This window comes from Rattus norvegicus, chromosome 17, assembly GCF_036323735.1.
Source record: "Rattus norvegicus strain BN/NHsdMcwi chromosome 17, GRCr8, whole genome shotgun sequence".
Lineage (NCBI taxonomy): Eukaryota > Metazoa > Chordata > Mammalia > Rodentia > Muridae > Rattus > Rattus norvegicus.
The window spans coordinates 283,643-300,573 of NC_086035.1; the positions used below are offsets into that span (position 1 = coordinate 283,643).

General features: G+C 38.9%; 1 protein-coding gene across 1 annotated transcript in view; it reads left to right on the plus strand.

Moving 5' to 3' along the window:
- Positions 1 to 16,931, plus strand: part of Cntnap3 (contactin associated protein family member 3) — a 188,097-nt gene that overhangs the window by 10,506 nt on the left and 160,660 nt on the right. The window contains exon 2 of the mRNA NM_001402217.1: positions 1,724 to 1,834. Within this exon, the coding sequence (NP_001389146.1) occupies positions 1,724 to 1,834 (111 nt within the window). The remainder of the gene's footprint in view (positions 1 to 1,723; positions 1,835 to 16,931) is intronic.

Below are 16,931 nucleotides of genomic sequence, written 5' to 3' on the forward strand. Positions count from 1 at the left end.
TATCCACTGGATGCCTTTCAAGTATTGGCAATGAACGCTTAGACAGGCTCGAAGAAGAAGGGGTGTCAAGCTCCTTGATTCACGAAAGCTGGAAGGCGATTAGATTATACCACCGGTATCTGGCTTTTTTCCTTTCACATTGGCTTCCTTCTCCAGTGACGCCAACACTAACTTCAGGCAGACTGCTTATTAGCTTAGAACCTGACTCTCTTCTTAGTTTTGTATTAACCAAAGTACAGATAGAAAACGTTTCCCACAGAGAAACAGTTCCAGCTCTTCTTCCAATTTGAAGCATGTAAACCTCACAAGCATGTCGGGGAGGGGGCTGAGGACCTACATAGATAGATATTTATAGATAAATACGATACATCTTAGATACCCTTTAACCAATTGTCTTACTTAGGGTTTTACTGCTGTGAGCAGAAACCATGGCCAAGGCAAGTCTTATAAAAGACAACATTTAATTGGTGCTGGCTTAGAGGTTCAGTTCAGGATCATCATGGTAAGAACATAGCAGCATCCAGGCAGGCATGGTGCAGGAAGAGCCGAGAGTTCTACATCTTCATCTGAAGGCTGCTAGCAGAATACTCACTTCCAGGCAGCTAGGACAAGGGTATTAAAGCCGGAGCCCACGGTGACACACCTATTCCAACAAAGCCACACCTCCAAATAGTGCTATGCCTCGAGCCATGCATATACAGATCATCACACCAACAAAGCAATTTTTCCAAAAGCACAACATGAGCTAACGAAGATTATCTCAATACAAGAGTGATATGTAAGAGGTGCCTAGACTGAAAAGCAGGGCCACCCTAGGAAGATAGAGATACCAGACAAAAAGGAAAAACCTGTTAATCATAACAGCAAGTGTCCCCCAGAGACTGTACGTGTCCCTAGGTACTGCCTCTGCAGAGGTCTCCAGAGCAAGGCTTTCTAGCTTTCCACCAGACAGTGCCTTGGATGAGTCCTGGCCTGTGGATGGTGGGAAGTCTGATTTGAACACAGACTCTCTCATTTTGCTATAGGGTCACCCTATGCATACCTGAAAACCCCCACACATCACATTTAGTTTAAAGTAGTCTCATGTTACTGATATATTCATAAATCTTGTTGAGTCAGGAAGAACATGTAGACCATGAGGAAATTTTGATGCTAATGTATGGTGAATCTGATTTTTCTTTACATTAAGATAAAGATTAACTGTATACATTGGTTAAAGCTGACAGGGCTGTATCTGTTTTAAATAACAAATACATTCATTAGTAATTTCACTCTAAAGAATAATAGAACACAGATATTAAAAACTTAGAACACTGAAAGAGTGATGGTCACCCTGTTTACAAATGTGTGTTCACATGCATGAATGTGTGGTATATGTATGTGTTCATGTGTGTAGTGGGTTTTTTGGCAGCTATAACATCTTATTTTTTTGAGACAGGATTTCTCACTAACCTTGTAGCCCACAGATAGATCAGTACCCTTTTCCCATCAATCCACAGGTACAGTTCTGTTTCTGTTTCCTGAGCGCTGGGATTACAGGCATGTCTTGACACATCTGGCTTTTACATGGATGCTTAGGATATGAACTCGTGTCTTTCTCATACTTTCTCAGCAAGCCATCTCTGACTGAGCCATCTCTCCAGCGTGCACGCTACCTTTTAAAGCTATGATGCTCCTAAGCTGTAGCCTCTGGGTTAATAAAGTCTCGTGCTTTCCCCTGCAGACGATTGTGACGCTCCATTGGCTTCCTCTTTGCCCCAGTTATCCTTCAGCAGTTCCTCACAGCTGTCCAGCAGCCATGGCCCTGGCTTTGCGAGACTAAATCGAAGAGATGGTGAGTGTGATTCCTGCTTCATATTGATCCTTGGTGAATTCTTTTGGATTTCCATCTAATAAAATAATCATAATTAATTGACACTTCATAGAAGGAAATAAAATTCCAAATAAGCACATTTCTTCACACTAGAAAGTTTGAGGGTTAATTTGGCATGAGAAATTGATCCCTGTGGGTCCCCTGGTCTGGCTACTCCTCCTTTTGAAGAACCTCCATCCTGACTGCAAGCATTTGATCATTTTAATCTTTCAACACTTAAGTCTTTACTGAAGGTTTCAGCATCGCCAGTTCTTTTGCTTGTCTTAAGTTTGCTTTATTCTTTTTCTCCTACTTTAAATATACATTTCTTGTGTGTTTAACCTCCAGATTATTTAATTAATTTTATTTGAACAAGAAAGTTGGAATAGGAACTTTTAAAAACAAGTTATTATATTTTAACTACAATTGTCAGTTTCTCATCATGGATCGATTCGTTTCAGCCTACACCAAAAGGAATAAGTATATAATGTTTTATTCATACCCCATGGTAGACCTTGTAGTTGTATTTGTAAGCCCATCTCACAAGGAGTGTGTTTTCTTTTACATATGTTTAGATTCAAGTGTAGGAAATCAAATGTTAACTTGCTGTATGCTGTGGTCTGGATAAGTGTCCTCTAGGGACCCCTTTGTTAAAAAGGCTTATTACCAACCTATTGCACCATTGCATAAACTAAGGAGTAGGGCCTCACAGAAAAAAATGTTAAATAATGAAAGCATTGCTTAAATGTCTCTCACTACTTCCTGGCTACTATGAGATGAAGGATTTCCCCACCTGATAGTCTCATAATGAATTATGTCTTTTCCATGACCAAAAAGCTAATTGGGCCAACCAACCATAGACTGAGATTTCTAAAGTGTGAGGTAACATAAGTTTTTTCTCTTCTTAAGTCAATTGTCTTATTATTGTGTTACAGTAGTAAAAGGATAACACACTGTATAAAAAGTGAACTTTGACATTGACAATGTACAATCCTGGCAAAAGTTAGTATGAAGATTATTTGAGTAAATCCCTTGAGCTCCCTTTAGCCATAGCACTTCCTGATGTCAAATCAAATTTTGTATTAAAGTTCAGCTCAAGGCCGTGAGGATTCTCTATCACAGGGAATGTTTTTATTCTTATTCTGCTTATACAACACTAAAGCATGATATCAATCTTAATAAAATTTACTTTCACGTAAATGAAGGAATAGGCCTACTTTATTACTTTTATTACTTTCGCTAGCCATCAACCAAGCTCATGACAGTTCATTGTTGTCATTTTTAATTGGTTTTGATATTGTTCCCTCTATTATGTTAACTTATCCTGTGATATTCAGCAAAAGATGTTCAATCTTGGAGTGATATATTGGAGGTTGTAGATTATCACTAGAGTTTAATTAACCATTATTAGATTTACAATGATCTTCAGAAGAATCACTGAACATTATTCTGATCATAAATAATAAAACCAATAAATAAATGTCCTTATGTCACAGTCGTGAAACCAGTTCTCCAGTGGAGCATACATATTGTAGAGTTTAGAATACCAGACTGAAAACATATAACCATCAGAGTATGAGTTATATAGCCCCATATTCTGTCCCCATGTCGTGGAAGGTACCATGACAGCATCTGTGGCTGTTACTAAAACTCCAGGGTGAAGAATGAGAATGTTGACTTATGAATGAATTTTTGTTGGCACATTTTAAGGGACCAACATCTATACATTTTAAGTAACTTTCTTCATGCACCTTGGATACTAAGAAAGTAGTTTTTACTTTGTTAGATGAATACCATATAGGCCACACAAGTTAACATACCCATAAATTCATTTTACCTATTCTCTTTTTGTGCGGAAGACCCAATTTCTTCATCAAAAATTTCCTAAGTAATGAACAGAATTGAAAGCTGCTTTCTGTTAAGACCTGAATGTGAGCTATTCTCTACGTGTTCATGTGATTCAATATTTAGTCCCCGTCTGGTGACATTGTTTTGAGAAGTTGTAAAATTTCTGCATTCATAGCAGTTGTGTGTGAGGGGTTTATAGCCTAACTTTAGTACCTGCCAGGGCCATTACTTCATGCTCCATGGCAGAAAGGTGAGCAAAAAGTGCCTCTCACTTTCCAAGTGCCAACGTGGACAGAGCTACTCCATTGCCATGTCTTTTAAGCCATGAGTCTGTGGGGAAAAAAGGTTTATCTTTCCTCCCTTAAGTTGTAGGTGTTTAATTGCCATGATTAGAAACACATCTGTTATACTTTCTACTTGTGAAAATGATCTTTGGATAGATTAGAAGGCAGTTATTTAAATGTCTTTTTCATGTTTTCATAGTTTAATATAACTTAAAATTTAATATTTTAGTAATAATAAGACACATGTCTTAGTTAAGATTTCTATTACTGCAACAAAACACCGTGACCAAAAAGCAAGTTGGGGGAAGAAGGGGTTTCTTTGGCTTACACTTCAGATCATAATCCATCATTGGAGGAAGTCAGGACGGGAATTAAAATAGGGCTGGAACTGAGAGGCAGGAACTGATGTAGAGACCATGGAGGGATGCTGCTTACTGGCTTGCTTTTCATGGTTTGTTTAGTCCACTTTTAAGTAGAATCCAGAACTACTAGCCGAGGGATGGCACATCCGCAGTATGCTGGGCCAGCCCCCACTGATCACTAATTGAAAAGATGCCTTACATCTGGATCTCATGGAGGAATTCCCTCAACTGATGCTCCTTCCTCTTTAATGACTCTGGCTTGTGTCAAGTTGACACGCAAAACAAGCTAGTATGTTGCATATCTTATTTCAAACCTTTATTGTTAGTATTGTCATTATCATGATCATGATCACCATTGTGTAATATGTGTGTAAGTATGGACACTTACATATAGTGACACTTACGTGGAGATCAGAGGACAACTTTGGGGTTTGTCTCTTTTTCCACCTTTTAATGAGTCCTAAGGATTGAGCATAGGTCAATGGGCTTATGAAATAAGCACCTTTACCATTTTGCCACCTAAAATGTGGATTATTTTAAAACAAATATTACACATACTTTCATTCTTTAAATTTACATTTAATTTATTTACATCTTTTTATTTTTTGAAACAGAGTCTTTCTATATAGTCCACACAAGCCAGGAACTTTTGATCCCCTTGTCTCTGTTTCCTTGGCGTTGGAATTACTGGCATGTAATACCATGACTAGCTTCATTTTCTTTTAAAAATGACACGTTTGGAAATCCTGATGGACTACATGACGATAATTCAATGCATGCATGTAAAACACACCATATGTAACAATTAAGCATTGTGTTTAGCATCTGTTTCCCTAAAATGATCGTTTGTTTATGTGGAGACCTTTCACACTTTTGGGATTTTCTTTTTGCTTTGTTGTTATCAAATATGTAATAATATTTTATAAACTGAAAGTGCACACTTAACACCAAAATAGGTGTCACTACTTTGAAAGAACCCAGAGTGACATTTATAGGAGAAGGTAAGATTTCAGGGCAGGAAACGATCATTCATGTGTGTAATTGGCAGACCCTTGAAGTGGCAGTCTGCTTTTTGAAGGTCTTTCTTCATGTGCAGGTGATGTTTGTGCCAAAAAAAAAAAAGAATTTTCTAGTCTACAATTGTGTTCTTGAATTAAGAAAATTTGAAGACATTAATGAGAATGTTCAAAGTACAATAGCATCATATTACTTCCAGAGACACTAAATGCTTCTCAACCCCCTCCATTTCTCTCTCACACTCCATCGAAATAAAATTAAAAGATTCCAGTAAACTAAGAATAAACTAAGATACACAGAGTGGCAGATTAAAAACATTACATAGCATATATATATATGTATATATATATGTATATATACACATATGTGTGTGTGTGTGTGTGTGTGTGTGTGTGTGTGTGTGTGTGTGTACCATGTACTAGGATCTGTTTTCTATCGCTAGAGTTGTAAAAGGAAAAAAAATCCCATTCTTAAACCTCAAGAGAAACCATTTTTAAAAATTATAGTGAAAGTTACTTTTGGTGGCTGTTTTATTATTTAAAACTGATCAAGTTCTCATTATGTTAGTATCTAACAATAATTTCAGATGTTCTCCAGGTAGCAGCACTATGCTCAAGGAAGGGCCAGGTCTTTGTAGAAAAGAAGATTAAGGGATTTTTCTTGATGATTATTTTCTGTTGACCAAACTATTATATATAATTATTTAAAAGTTTGTCTTTAGATATTTGGTTATCTAATAGTTTTACTGAAAATTTTTTAGCTGTTTAAGAATTAAATTATTAATTCTTATGACAGTTATGTCAAAGTTGACATCAACTAACTACCAAAAGAAGATAAAGACAAATTCTTTGTGCTTAAAAGGAAATTTCAACATAGGATGCCAAACATTTGTTGAGCTCTGAAATCTTGCCCTGTTGGAAAGTGCCAAGAAAGAACAGTGGGTGAGGTCTTGGTCCATGCCTAAGAATCAGTTCACGTTTCCCCGTTGACTTTCATGTAATCCCTTCCCTTTACAGACCTCCCCGATTTATTTTAATAGCTCTTCACAGGTATAATATTTTATTTGCTAAGATTGGATTACTTAATTCTACCTGTGGAGATATCAGCTGAAACTGAATAGGGAAGAATCCATTTATACACAGAAGCATGTGAAATTGCCGGTTACTCTGTCACAATGCTGTTATTTAATGTAACCAAGTAAGCATGCCATCTATCCAAGAAGTTGTACATTTATTAATTTTTTAAAAGGAGCTCTGGCAAAGTTTTATTAAAGGAGAACTTTCTTGTTTACCTCTCACCAGTCTGTTCTGGCGTGCTTCCAATAATGTCAGAATCACCTGGGTCACTGACAGCCAGTGTGCATACTCTAGTATTTTCCACACGCTGTGCCCAATTCAATGTTATTGCCACTGTAGTGATGGACACCAGTTTAAGCCAACAGGGCATAGTATTCTATTTCAGATTTCCTCAAAGCTGGGCAGTTGCTGGCGAGGATAACCTATTTCTCTTTGCCTTGTCTGATCATCTTCAGAGTCTGTTTGTACCCCAGCACGTACTTTCCATTTTTCTTTCATCTTTATTAACTTGAGTATTTCTTATTTACATTTCGATTGTTATTCCCCTTCCCGGTTTTCAGGCCAACATCCCCCTAACCCCTCCCCCTCCCCTTCTCTCTGAGTGTTCCCCTCCCCATCCTCCCCCCATTACCACCCTCCCCCCAACAATCACGTTCACTGGGGGTTCAGTCTTGGCAGGACCCAGGGCTTCCCCTTCCACTGGTGCTCTTACTAGGATATTCATTGCTACCTATGAGGTTGGAGCCCAAGGTCAGTCCATGTATAGTCTTTGGGTAGTGGCTTAGTCCCAGGAAGCTCTGGTTGGTTGGCATTGTTGTTCATATGGGGTCTGGAACCCCTTCAAGCTCTTTCAGTCCTTTCTCTGATTCCTTCAACGGGGGTCCCGTTCTCAGTTCAGTGGTTTGCTGCTGGCATTCGCCTATGCATTTGCTGTATTCTGAGTGTGTCTCTCAGGAGATATCTACATCTGGTTCCTGTCAGCCTGCACTTCTTTGCTTCATCCATCTTATCTAATTGGGTGGCTGCTGGAGCCTAGAGTTGAAGACGACTTTTTCGTCTTCTTTGCAGCAACCACCTTCTTGCCTTAGGTGTGGGACAACCCCCAACCAAGATCAGACGCCAAGATGGCCGGGGCATATTTATTTATTTTATCTCTTGAAATTTAAGGACAGAATTGTGAATCAAGTTTGTGCCAAGTATAGAGGGTAGCAAGATACAATAAACCACCATTTACCTGGACAGGACGAGTGTCTCTCCCACCCATTTGCCTTTACCAGAAGTAATAAAGTGAAGTTCACATTTGAACATGATCTGATGATGGTTAGAAGCACAAAAGTAGTTAATAAATTATGACTAATACGAAGTAGTGATTTATTTTAGGAACCAGTTATCTAGATGTGGATAAGATAGTTTATGAGCAGTGCGTTTGAAAACGATTGTAGGTTTTAGTGGGTCCTAAATGACCTGCTGCCCAGCAAGTTAAAATCCATGTTTTACCTACCAAATCTCAACATAAAAACCCCAAATTTTCTATAGGGGGCATCTTAAACTATGGTCGCATATACGAGCTCCTGGAAACCCTGGATATCCTTACAGTGAAGGCCAGATCAGTGATAATTTATATCACCATATTTGAAAATCATTGTTATCCCTGTACATCTGAAATCAGGGCTACATGTTCTCATTTTTAGACATTCAAACTAGTAACTTTTAGATACTTTCTATGTTGCCTTCTTTGTATCTGTCTTTATCTGATAAAAACATAGTTAGCTCATCCTCCCTCTGGGGTCTCTGTGAGAAAACACAGCACTCAAAGAGCTATCCAGTAGTTATAATCTCCAGTCTCCTGGTCGTGTGCAAAGTATCCCCTAGGTATCCATGATGAAGGTGTACATGCCCTGTAGCAAATTGGTAGACAATGTAGGGACAACTAGGTAGGCTTTGGAAACTTTGTCAATTTATCTTACATCCATCCAACTATTCTGTCACAATAAAAAGCCCTGGATAGTTAAATACCAGCCCCCAAATGAAGTCTTGTTTGCAACTCAAGCATTGTAGAAGAAATAAAAGGACGGAAACTTGGGGCAGAAATTATTAATGCTAGAAAATGAGTCATTTATACTTTTGTGAAATATTATTATTCACTGCATCAAACATAAGAGATAAAATCCTACCTTAGAATTTATAGCTGGTCAGCTCAGTAGCCCAGCCGTGTTGCAGGGAAATTTCATGGAAACACGTTACAGTCTGAACCTTTAATATATCAGCACATTTGAAGAGAACTGGCCTGTCACAAATTTTAAGATGCTCAACACTGGTTTGCAATCACATACCTTTCATACTGCTGACTTGAAGGTAAAAGCAATTGTGTGGCCTATTTCTGCAAAACTAAAACCTAAAATAAATGAACAAAGCCTAAGGACAAGAAATAAGATTTTTATCAGGTTTGGAGAAAATGTGTTGATGGCTGGATAAAAGAATATAGGCATGCAAACCAAACAGTGAATTCTGACAACACCACATGCTCTGTTCCTTGTTTATATTTTTGTGTGTTGTATATATGTATGTCATGTGTGTGTGTGTGTGTGTGTGTGTGTGTGTGTGTGCATGAACAGGTATACGGAGGCTAAAGTTTGCTATCTCTTGTCTTTTTTTTCTACGTGGAGAGGTTTAATGAGAGAGGAAGACAGAGGAGAGGAAAGCCCGGCCATGGGGACGTGGTAGGGAGGGGGAAGGGGGCAAGAACAGAGAACAATGAGTAAAAGGGGATAAGAGGGGAGTAAGAGCACTATCTCTTGTCTTAATCTATCACTCTTCCCTCATTTTTGAAACTTAATCTTTTGCAGAACCTGGACTTTACCAGGAAGGCTACACTGGCTGGACACTGAGGCCCGGGGATCCTCCTGTGTCAGCTTCATCAGTACTGGGATTGCAGGCACAGACACAAACTACAATCCCTGATTTTTAAGTAAAGTGCTGGTGACTGAACTCATATCTATATGCCTTCATGGCAAACATTTTATCTTACTGAGGCCCCTCCCTAACCTATATCCATTTTAAAGTAACTTTCATGGGACAATAAATGAGAAGTTTTGAAAATTAGCACATGGTTTGAAGCATATAATGTAGAAAAATTCAAATGATGTTCTAGCGTAAGGGTAATCTTTAATATTTTGAGTGACTGTATTCTATGCATTAGGAAAGTAACATCTTTATATGACAAATGCATGTAGCTCCAGGTCTAGTTTCTCCATCATCAGTAATTGACTTCCAGGACATAATTAATGGTGAAGTCATCATCACTGGTTTCATTATGATTGTTAATACGATGGTTCGTGTTTTGTTTAATTCTCAGATACACTCGGGTGAACTGGTTTCACCTTTTGTGTTAGCTCTGCCCTTGTGTGCTACAGTTATGTCTGTGTAACATCGATTTGTGAAAAACTTATGTCTTATTTTAGGCAGTTTCAACAGGAAGTAAACTTTATTTTGTGACTATGTTTAAGCTGGAATAGCCATTACGTGTATTGTTTTGTGTGCTGACTAGAGACATTATTTGTACTGTTCAGGCCCTCTCCTGGAGGTATTTTTTTTTTACCATATTCAGCTAAAGTTTACTTTACTATTATTCAGATTCCCTGCTTCTTATGCTGATTTTCATAAAGATAAGCCTTTTCAAGATAGGGAAAAGAAATTTCTTTGGGATAGTCTTTCAATCTCACCCTGCATTATTTTCTAACAATTGATAAGCTAGAGTAAACAGAAATTGATTTTAAGGGAAGAAAATATAAGATGCCTAAAAAATTTTCTCCCCTCACTTTTTCTATTTACTTTTATTTTGGAGACACTGTTTTTGGTGTGTCGTCGTCGTCGTCGTCGTCGTCGTCGTTGTTGTTGTTGTTGTTGCTGCTGCTGCTGCTGCTGCTGCTGCTGTGTTTTAATGTCCTCAGAGCAGAAAAATGTTGCATCAACAGCCCTTCAGCTTCCGTCCTCAACTGTGCTTTTGGGTCCTCTTCAGATGAGGTTTTCTCTGGGCTGGAATTTCATTTTGTTTTAAATATTCAGTCTTATGGAAGGCACATCTTTACTCCTGTTAGAAGCTTGAAGTTAGAATACCTCTGACCCTGGACCTGCTGGGACATGCATTTTTTATCTCACAGTGTCACTGTTTTAACATAAAGGAGCAGATGGCAATTTCTTAGAAACCACTAGTGGCCTTGGCTACCTATGACCAAGAAGGGTGTGTGCTTTTTGCCAATATAACAGAATATTGGAACTTGTAGAGAGAGGAGATTTACTTTGGCTCAGAATTCTAGAGCCATCCCTCCGTTCTCAATTGGCTCGCACCTGCTTCGGTGCTGTGGTGGCTTACCCGGATGGATCGCCTATTTGAGCAAAGCCACTCGCCTTATAACTAGGGAACACAATCAGGAAGGTGGAAGCCAGATCTCAGAATCCTTTTCCAGAAAACACCGGTGATGAGCTAATGAACTCCCATAATGCCTAGCTTCTCAGATGTCCCACCACCTTCCACTAGTACCACCCGAGGGACCAATTAAGATATACAGGCCTTTGCAGGACACTTACGAAAAACACAAGAAATGCATATTGGCCTAAAGAGAGAAAACACGTTGTCACTTGATCTTTTAAATCCTTTGAACATGCCACTTCAAACCCCACTAAGATCATGTATAAAGATCTTATCATGATACTTAAATGAGAAGCTTAAGAAGCCCACGTATATGAGTACATGTAGTGATGCATGCTTTTAATCTCAACTCTTAGCGGGCAGAGGCAGACAGATCTCTGAGTCTGAGGCTAGCCTGGCCTATACAGTGAATTCTAGGATAGTCAAGGCTATGCAGAGAAATGGTCTAAACAAACAAACAAACAAAATCCCATACCAAAATATAAGCAGAAATCTAAGAGTATCGAGAATCTTATCTGGCATGAAACCTGTGTATGGATTAAAGGCCATACTTATCACGTAACACGTAGAGATTACTGTGTGATTTTAATTGTCACTGACTAGAAGAACATAGGAATCAGTTGAAGAATTTTAAAAAATACTTGCATAAAATGACTAGTATTGAAAATGAAGGATTAAAGCAGGAATTTTTTTTGTAAGATGAACTGCAGTACAAAAACGTCAGACTGCAGCAGTCGTTCTGTGTGTCTCTGCAGACACGTCACATTGCCTTCCAGGAATGAAAGTGTACATTCCCTTAGCTGTACAAATAATTAACCCAGGAAAAAGGGAGCTGTGTTGGATCAACCCAACAGCAAGGTGTAAATTTACACCTTTATTTAATAACGATAACAACATAATCAGTGGTTTTCTCACAACAAAAGAAAGCACATTTGGTGCTAATTTTGCACATACAAAACTGCATGTATTTTGGAGTCAGGCAGGGACCTCTTTGACATAACAAATCTGTATAGGACAGAATCCAGAGTCAGCAATGCAAATACTTTCTACTTCTTTGAAAATGAATGTATACAACACAGAAGAATTGCTCAGGGCTTAAACTTTTAAGCTCCAAGTATCAGACAACCGAGATGGCTCAGTGAGCAAAGGTGCCTGCTGCCAAGCCTTAAGTCCCAAGTTCCATCCCTGAGGCCTGGTGGAAGGAGAAAACTGACTTCTACAATTCATCTTTTGGCCTCCACATAAAGCCATGACCCGTGTGCTCTCACACACCCAGATACACACCACGCACACACACACACACACACACACACACACACACACGCATAAATAAATGTAATTTAATTTTATAATCCAAGTATCGGTATGTTACAGTAGTACCTATACTCCATAGAGATTATAATATAATTTTTTCTGGAGGTGAAGTTTCTAATACATTCATACCTCTCCAGACATCTTAATCAGATGCCAAATTCTGAGTTTTCTTCTTTTCTTTTATTTTTATTGGACATTTTATTTATTTACATTTCTTTTTTTAATTTATTGGATATTTTCTTTATTTACATTTCAAATGTTATCCCTGGTCCTGGATCCCCCCCCCCAAGAAACTCCCTATCCCATTCCCCTTCCCCATAATTCTATGAGGTTCTCACCCACCCATCAACCCACCTACACCCCCCCATATCCCCGCCCTGGCATTCTTCTACACTGGGGCATCAAGACTTCACAGGACCAAGGGCCTGTCCTCCCATTAATGCCCCAAAGCAATCCTTTGCTACATGTGCAGCTGGACCCATGGGTCCCCACATGTGTATTCTTGGTTGGTGGTTTAGGCCCTGGGAGCTCTGGGAGTTCGGGGTTATGATTGGTTGATATTGTTGTTCTTCGTATGTGGTTATAAACCCCTTCAGCTCCATCAGTCCTTTCTCTAATTCCTCCATTGGGGACCCTGCTCTCAGTCCAATGATTGGCTGAGAGCATCCACCTCTGTATTTGTCAGATTCTGGCAGAACCTCTCAGGAGACAGCTTGGTATCTGCAATAGTGTCTGGGTTTGGTGACTGTATATGGGATGGATCCCCAGGTGGGGTAGTCTCTGGAGGGCCTTTCCTCAGTCTCTGCACCACACTTTGTCTCTGTATTTCCTCCTGTGAGTATTTTGTTCCCCCTTTTAGAAGGGCTGAAGCATCCACATTTTGGTCTTCCTTCTTCTTGAGCTTCATGTGGTTTGAATTGTATCTTGGGTATTTCGAGCTTTTAGGCTAATATCCACTTATCAGTGAGTGCATACCCTGTGTGTTCTTTTGTGATTGGGTTACCTCACTCAGGATGATATTTTCTAGTTCCATCCATTTGCCTGCGAATTTCATGAAGTCATTGTTTTTGATAGCTGAGTAGTATTCCATTGTGTAGATGTACCACATTTTCTGTATCCATTCCTCTGTTGAAGGGCATCTGGGTTCTTTCCAGCTCCTGGCTATTATAAGTAAAGCTACTATGAACATAGTAGAGCATGTGTCTTTGTTGTATGTTGGAGCATCATTTGAGTATGTTCCCAGGAGAGGTATAGCTGGGTCCTCAGGTAGCACTATGTTCAATTTTCTGAGGAATCTCCAGACTGATTTCCAGAGTGGTTGTACCAGTTTGCAATCCCACCAACAATGGAGGAGTGTTCCTCTTTCTCCACATTCTCGCCAGCATCTGTTGTCACCTGAAGTTTTCATCTTAGTCATTCTGACTGGTGTGAGGTAGAATCTCAGGGTTGTTTTGATTTGCATTTCCCTGATGACAAAGGAAGTCGAACATTTCTTTAGGTGCTTCTCAGCCATTCAGTATTCCTCAGTTGAGAATTCTTTGTTTAGCTCTGTACCCCATTTTTAATAGGGTTATTTGAGTCTCTGGAATCTACCTTCTCGGGTTCTTTGTATATATTGGAAATTAGCCCTCTATCAGATGTAGGATTGGTAAAGGTCTCTGCCCAATCTGTTGGTTGCCATTTTGTCCTATTGACAGTGTCCTATACTTTACAGAAGCTTTGCAATTTTATGAGGTCCCATTTGTTGATTGTTGATCTTAGAGTATAAGCCATTGGTGTCTTACCTTTCAAATAGCAGGTCACCATGTTACTTGACTGGGGTAATGTGGATACTAAGGCTCATGAAGTACATTATTTTTCTCAGCTACATGCCCCTTCCTAGAGGTTAAATACAGTGGGCCACTTGACTATGGGCTTAAACTCTCAGAATTGTGAGCCAAAACTTCTCTTTTTATATTATTAGTAATTATCTCATGTATTTTGTTATACTAGTGTGAAGAAGACTAAATGACCCAGAAACCAAGAAATCTCACCAGGGTTAGACTTTAGCACAAGTTTATGTCAGTTATAATTGTGACCAAATACATGGCCTGAAGCAACTTCAAGGAGAAAGGGCTTATTTTGTCTTAATGTTTGAAGGGATACAGTCTAATCATGGTGCTGAAGGTATGGTTGCAGGAGAGGAAAGCAGCTGGTCACCTTATAACCAAAATCAGGAAACAGAAACACCCATGAAGTTGGTCTAGGCTATAAAATATCCAGGCTTGCTTTTAGTGACTAACTTTCTTCAATGAAATTGCACACTTTAAGACTCCTCAACATTCCTAAGCACTAATATTGACTGAGAACCAAGTGTCCAAACACATGTGCCTATGGGGGACATTGAATATTTAAATAACAAGTTTCCTGAGAGCTCTGGTCTCATACTTGGTCTTCCCGTGTCATCATATCTGAAACTTAAGCTCCACTTAAGTTCAGAAATGTAAGTGTCCATATGCAACTGTCTCTTACAGAGGAGGCAGCCTGCCCTTTGTCCATACCATATCCTGATGACTGTGTGGTTCACTGGAGCAGAATTGAACACAGTGAACAACTACAGGAAAGGATGACCACAAATATCCTGAGCTGGTCTGAGACCCTTTTTATGCCTGAGAGCTGAACCTCCCATTTAACAACTCCCTGGGTGATGAAAAACGAAATCATATATCCAAATCTGTGGTTGAAAATGTGAGATTCAAATTGATATACTCAATAGTAGATATCCTTTGTCTTCAACAGTCTGCATGCTCACTTCTAAATCTACTTTAGAATGTGTAGATGCTTCTGTTTTCTTAAAAACATGGAAATTCACTGCAAAATACTTGTGTCAAAAAGCTTCACATTATCAGTTAAGATGAGATTTCCCATTGTGTGAGATCCAAGGATGTCAGAGATATGGAACCAAACCCAGTTAATTGGTCACATCCTCTTAAGATAAAATGCAACCAGATTTCAGATTTTATGTGTGGTATTTTGGTCAATTCAGTATTGATTGTCTGCTGAATGTAAAGCAACTGTGTGAGATTTTTGTAGCTCTCAAATATTTGGAATTACCTGGCAAAACTTCAATGCCCTCCTCAGGAGCCTTTGGTTATGACTTAGATTTTCCTCCTTTATTTTCTCCTTCATAGCTCTAAGGACTGATGTCCTTTGCTCTTTGTCACTGAATATGTTTGAGGAAATTTACACATACCAATTTCTCTATCATCACTGTGAGTTAATCATTGTCATCACTTATACATTTTATGATATATATGTATGCTGGTGCATATTCATATATGCATGTGTGCTTGCCCCCCTCCATGTGTGCCTGTGTGTGTGTGTGTGTGTGTGTTTGCACGTGTGCGTGTGTGTTGAATCTAGAAGTCAACCTCTGGTGTTATTGTTCCTCAGTCAGGCTTCACCACCTCCTATTTTTTTGAGGGGGATGGCTAGGTCTCTCACTAGTCTGAGACTCTCCAAGTGTCCAGACCGGCTGGACAGTTAGACCTTAAAATTCCACCTTTCTCCACTTTCACAGTGACCCAGTACTGGGATTACAAATATGTAGCCCCATGCCTGACTTTTTATGAGTTCTGGGAATCAGCTCGGATTCTTGTGCTTACAAGGCAAACACTTTATTGCATGAGCCATCTTCTTTACCCTGGTTTACTTCTAAGATTAAAATTGTGACTATTCCCTCCAAATTTCTGAGATCCCTGACCTACACATATGCCAATCAGTCATGTTAGCAGTGACTATTAATCCTGTGCCTTTGTGTAATGACCTTCAACAACCAGGCTCAAACACTCTTGAACTATTTGAGTCCTTTGGGCCTTCATCAGTCTTTCTGCATCCACCTGATCTAGCATCATTAAACATTTTTAGAATCCTTCAGGAAGATTAACCCCCATTTTGTGGTCATAAAATCTTACATCATGTCCTTGATGAGACACATTCTATTTCCTAATAAACATTGTCAACAAAAATTTCACCATCTTTTAAAACAGGACCTAGAAAAATTCTGTTTTGAGACAGAAATATTTTTGGCTTGGAGGCTCATAAATTCTCATTTTTCTTATCTCTGTCTCTATACCCATCCTCAAACCTTGTAAGATTATTCTCAACTCTCTAATTATATAAAACCAGATCATAATCCATATTTGAGCTCCAAATTTTCAAGTCAACTAAAGATGACTACTTATCGATGTAAGCTAAACATGACAAACATTCCCCTCACCATCATACAAAAGAAAAAGAAAAAAACAAAACCCTTCTCTCATAGCACCACATGCCATCTAACTTACCTCATGATTTTGTAGTTTTTCCCCTTTGTCAAGTTCCAAATTTCTTGAAGGAAGGGAGTATTCTCACCACTAATGAGAAGGAATAAACTTAGAATCATAGGTCTCTACTTTTGTTTTATTTTGGTTTTTGTTTTGTTTTGTTTCAGTCTCTATTGGTTGTGTGACTTTGGATAAATTCCTCTATCTTCTCAAGACACTGATTCCACAAATATAAGATTTGTACATTATATCTCTCAGGAGATAATTAAGCTGTGAGAAATAGGTTGTATGTGTATTAAATGAAGTAGTTCACTTAGCATATGGTGTGGTGCACACAAAACAGCAACATCTTTATTCACAAGAGCCAAACAGACTGAAATGACCTAAATGTTTGTCTGTGGATGAATGGGTACACACGATGTGATCCATACATGGAGTAGCTGGA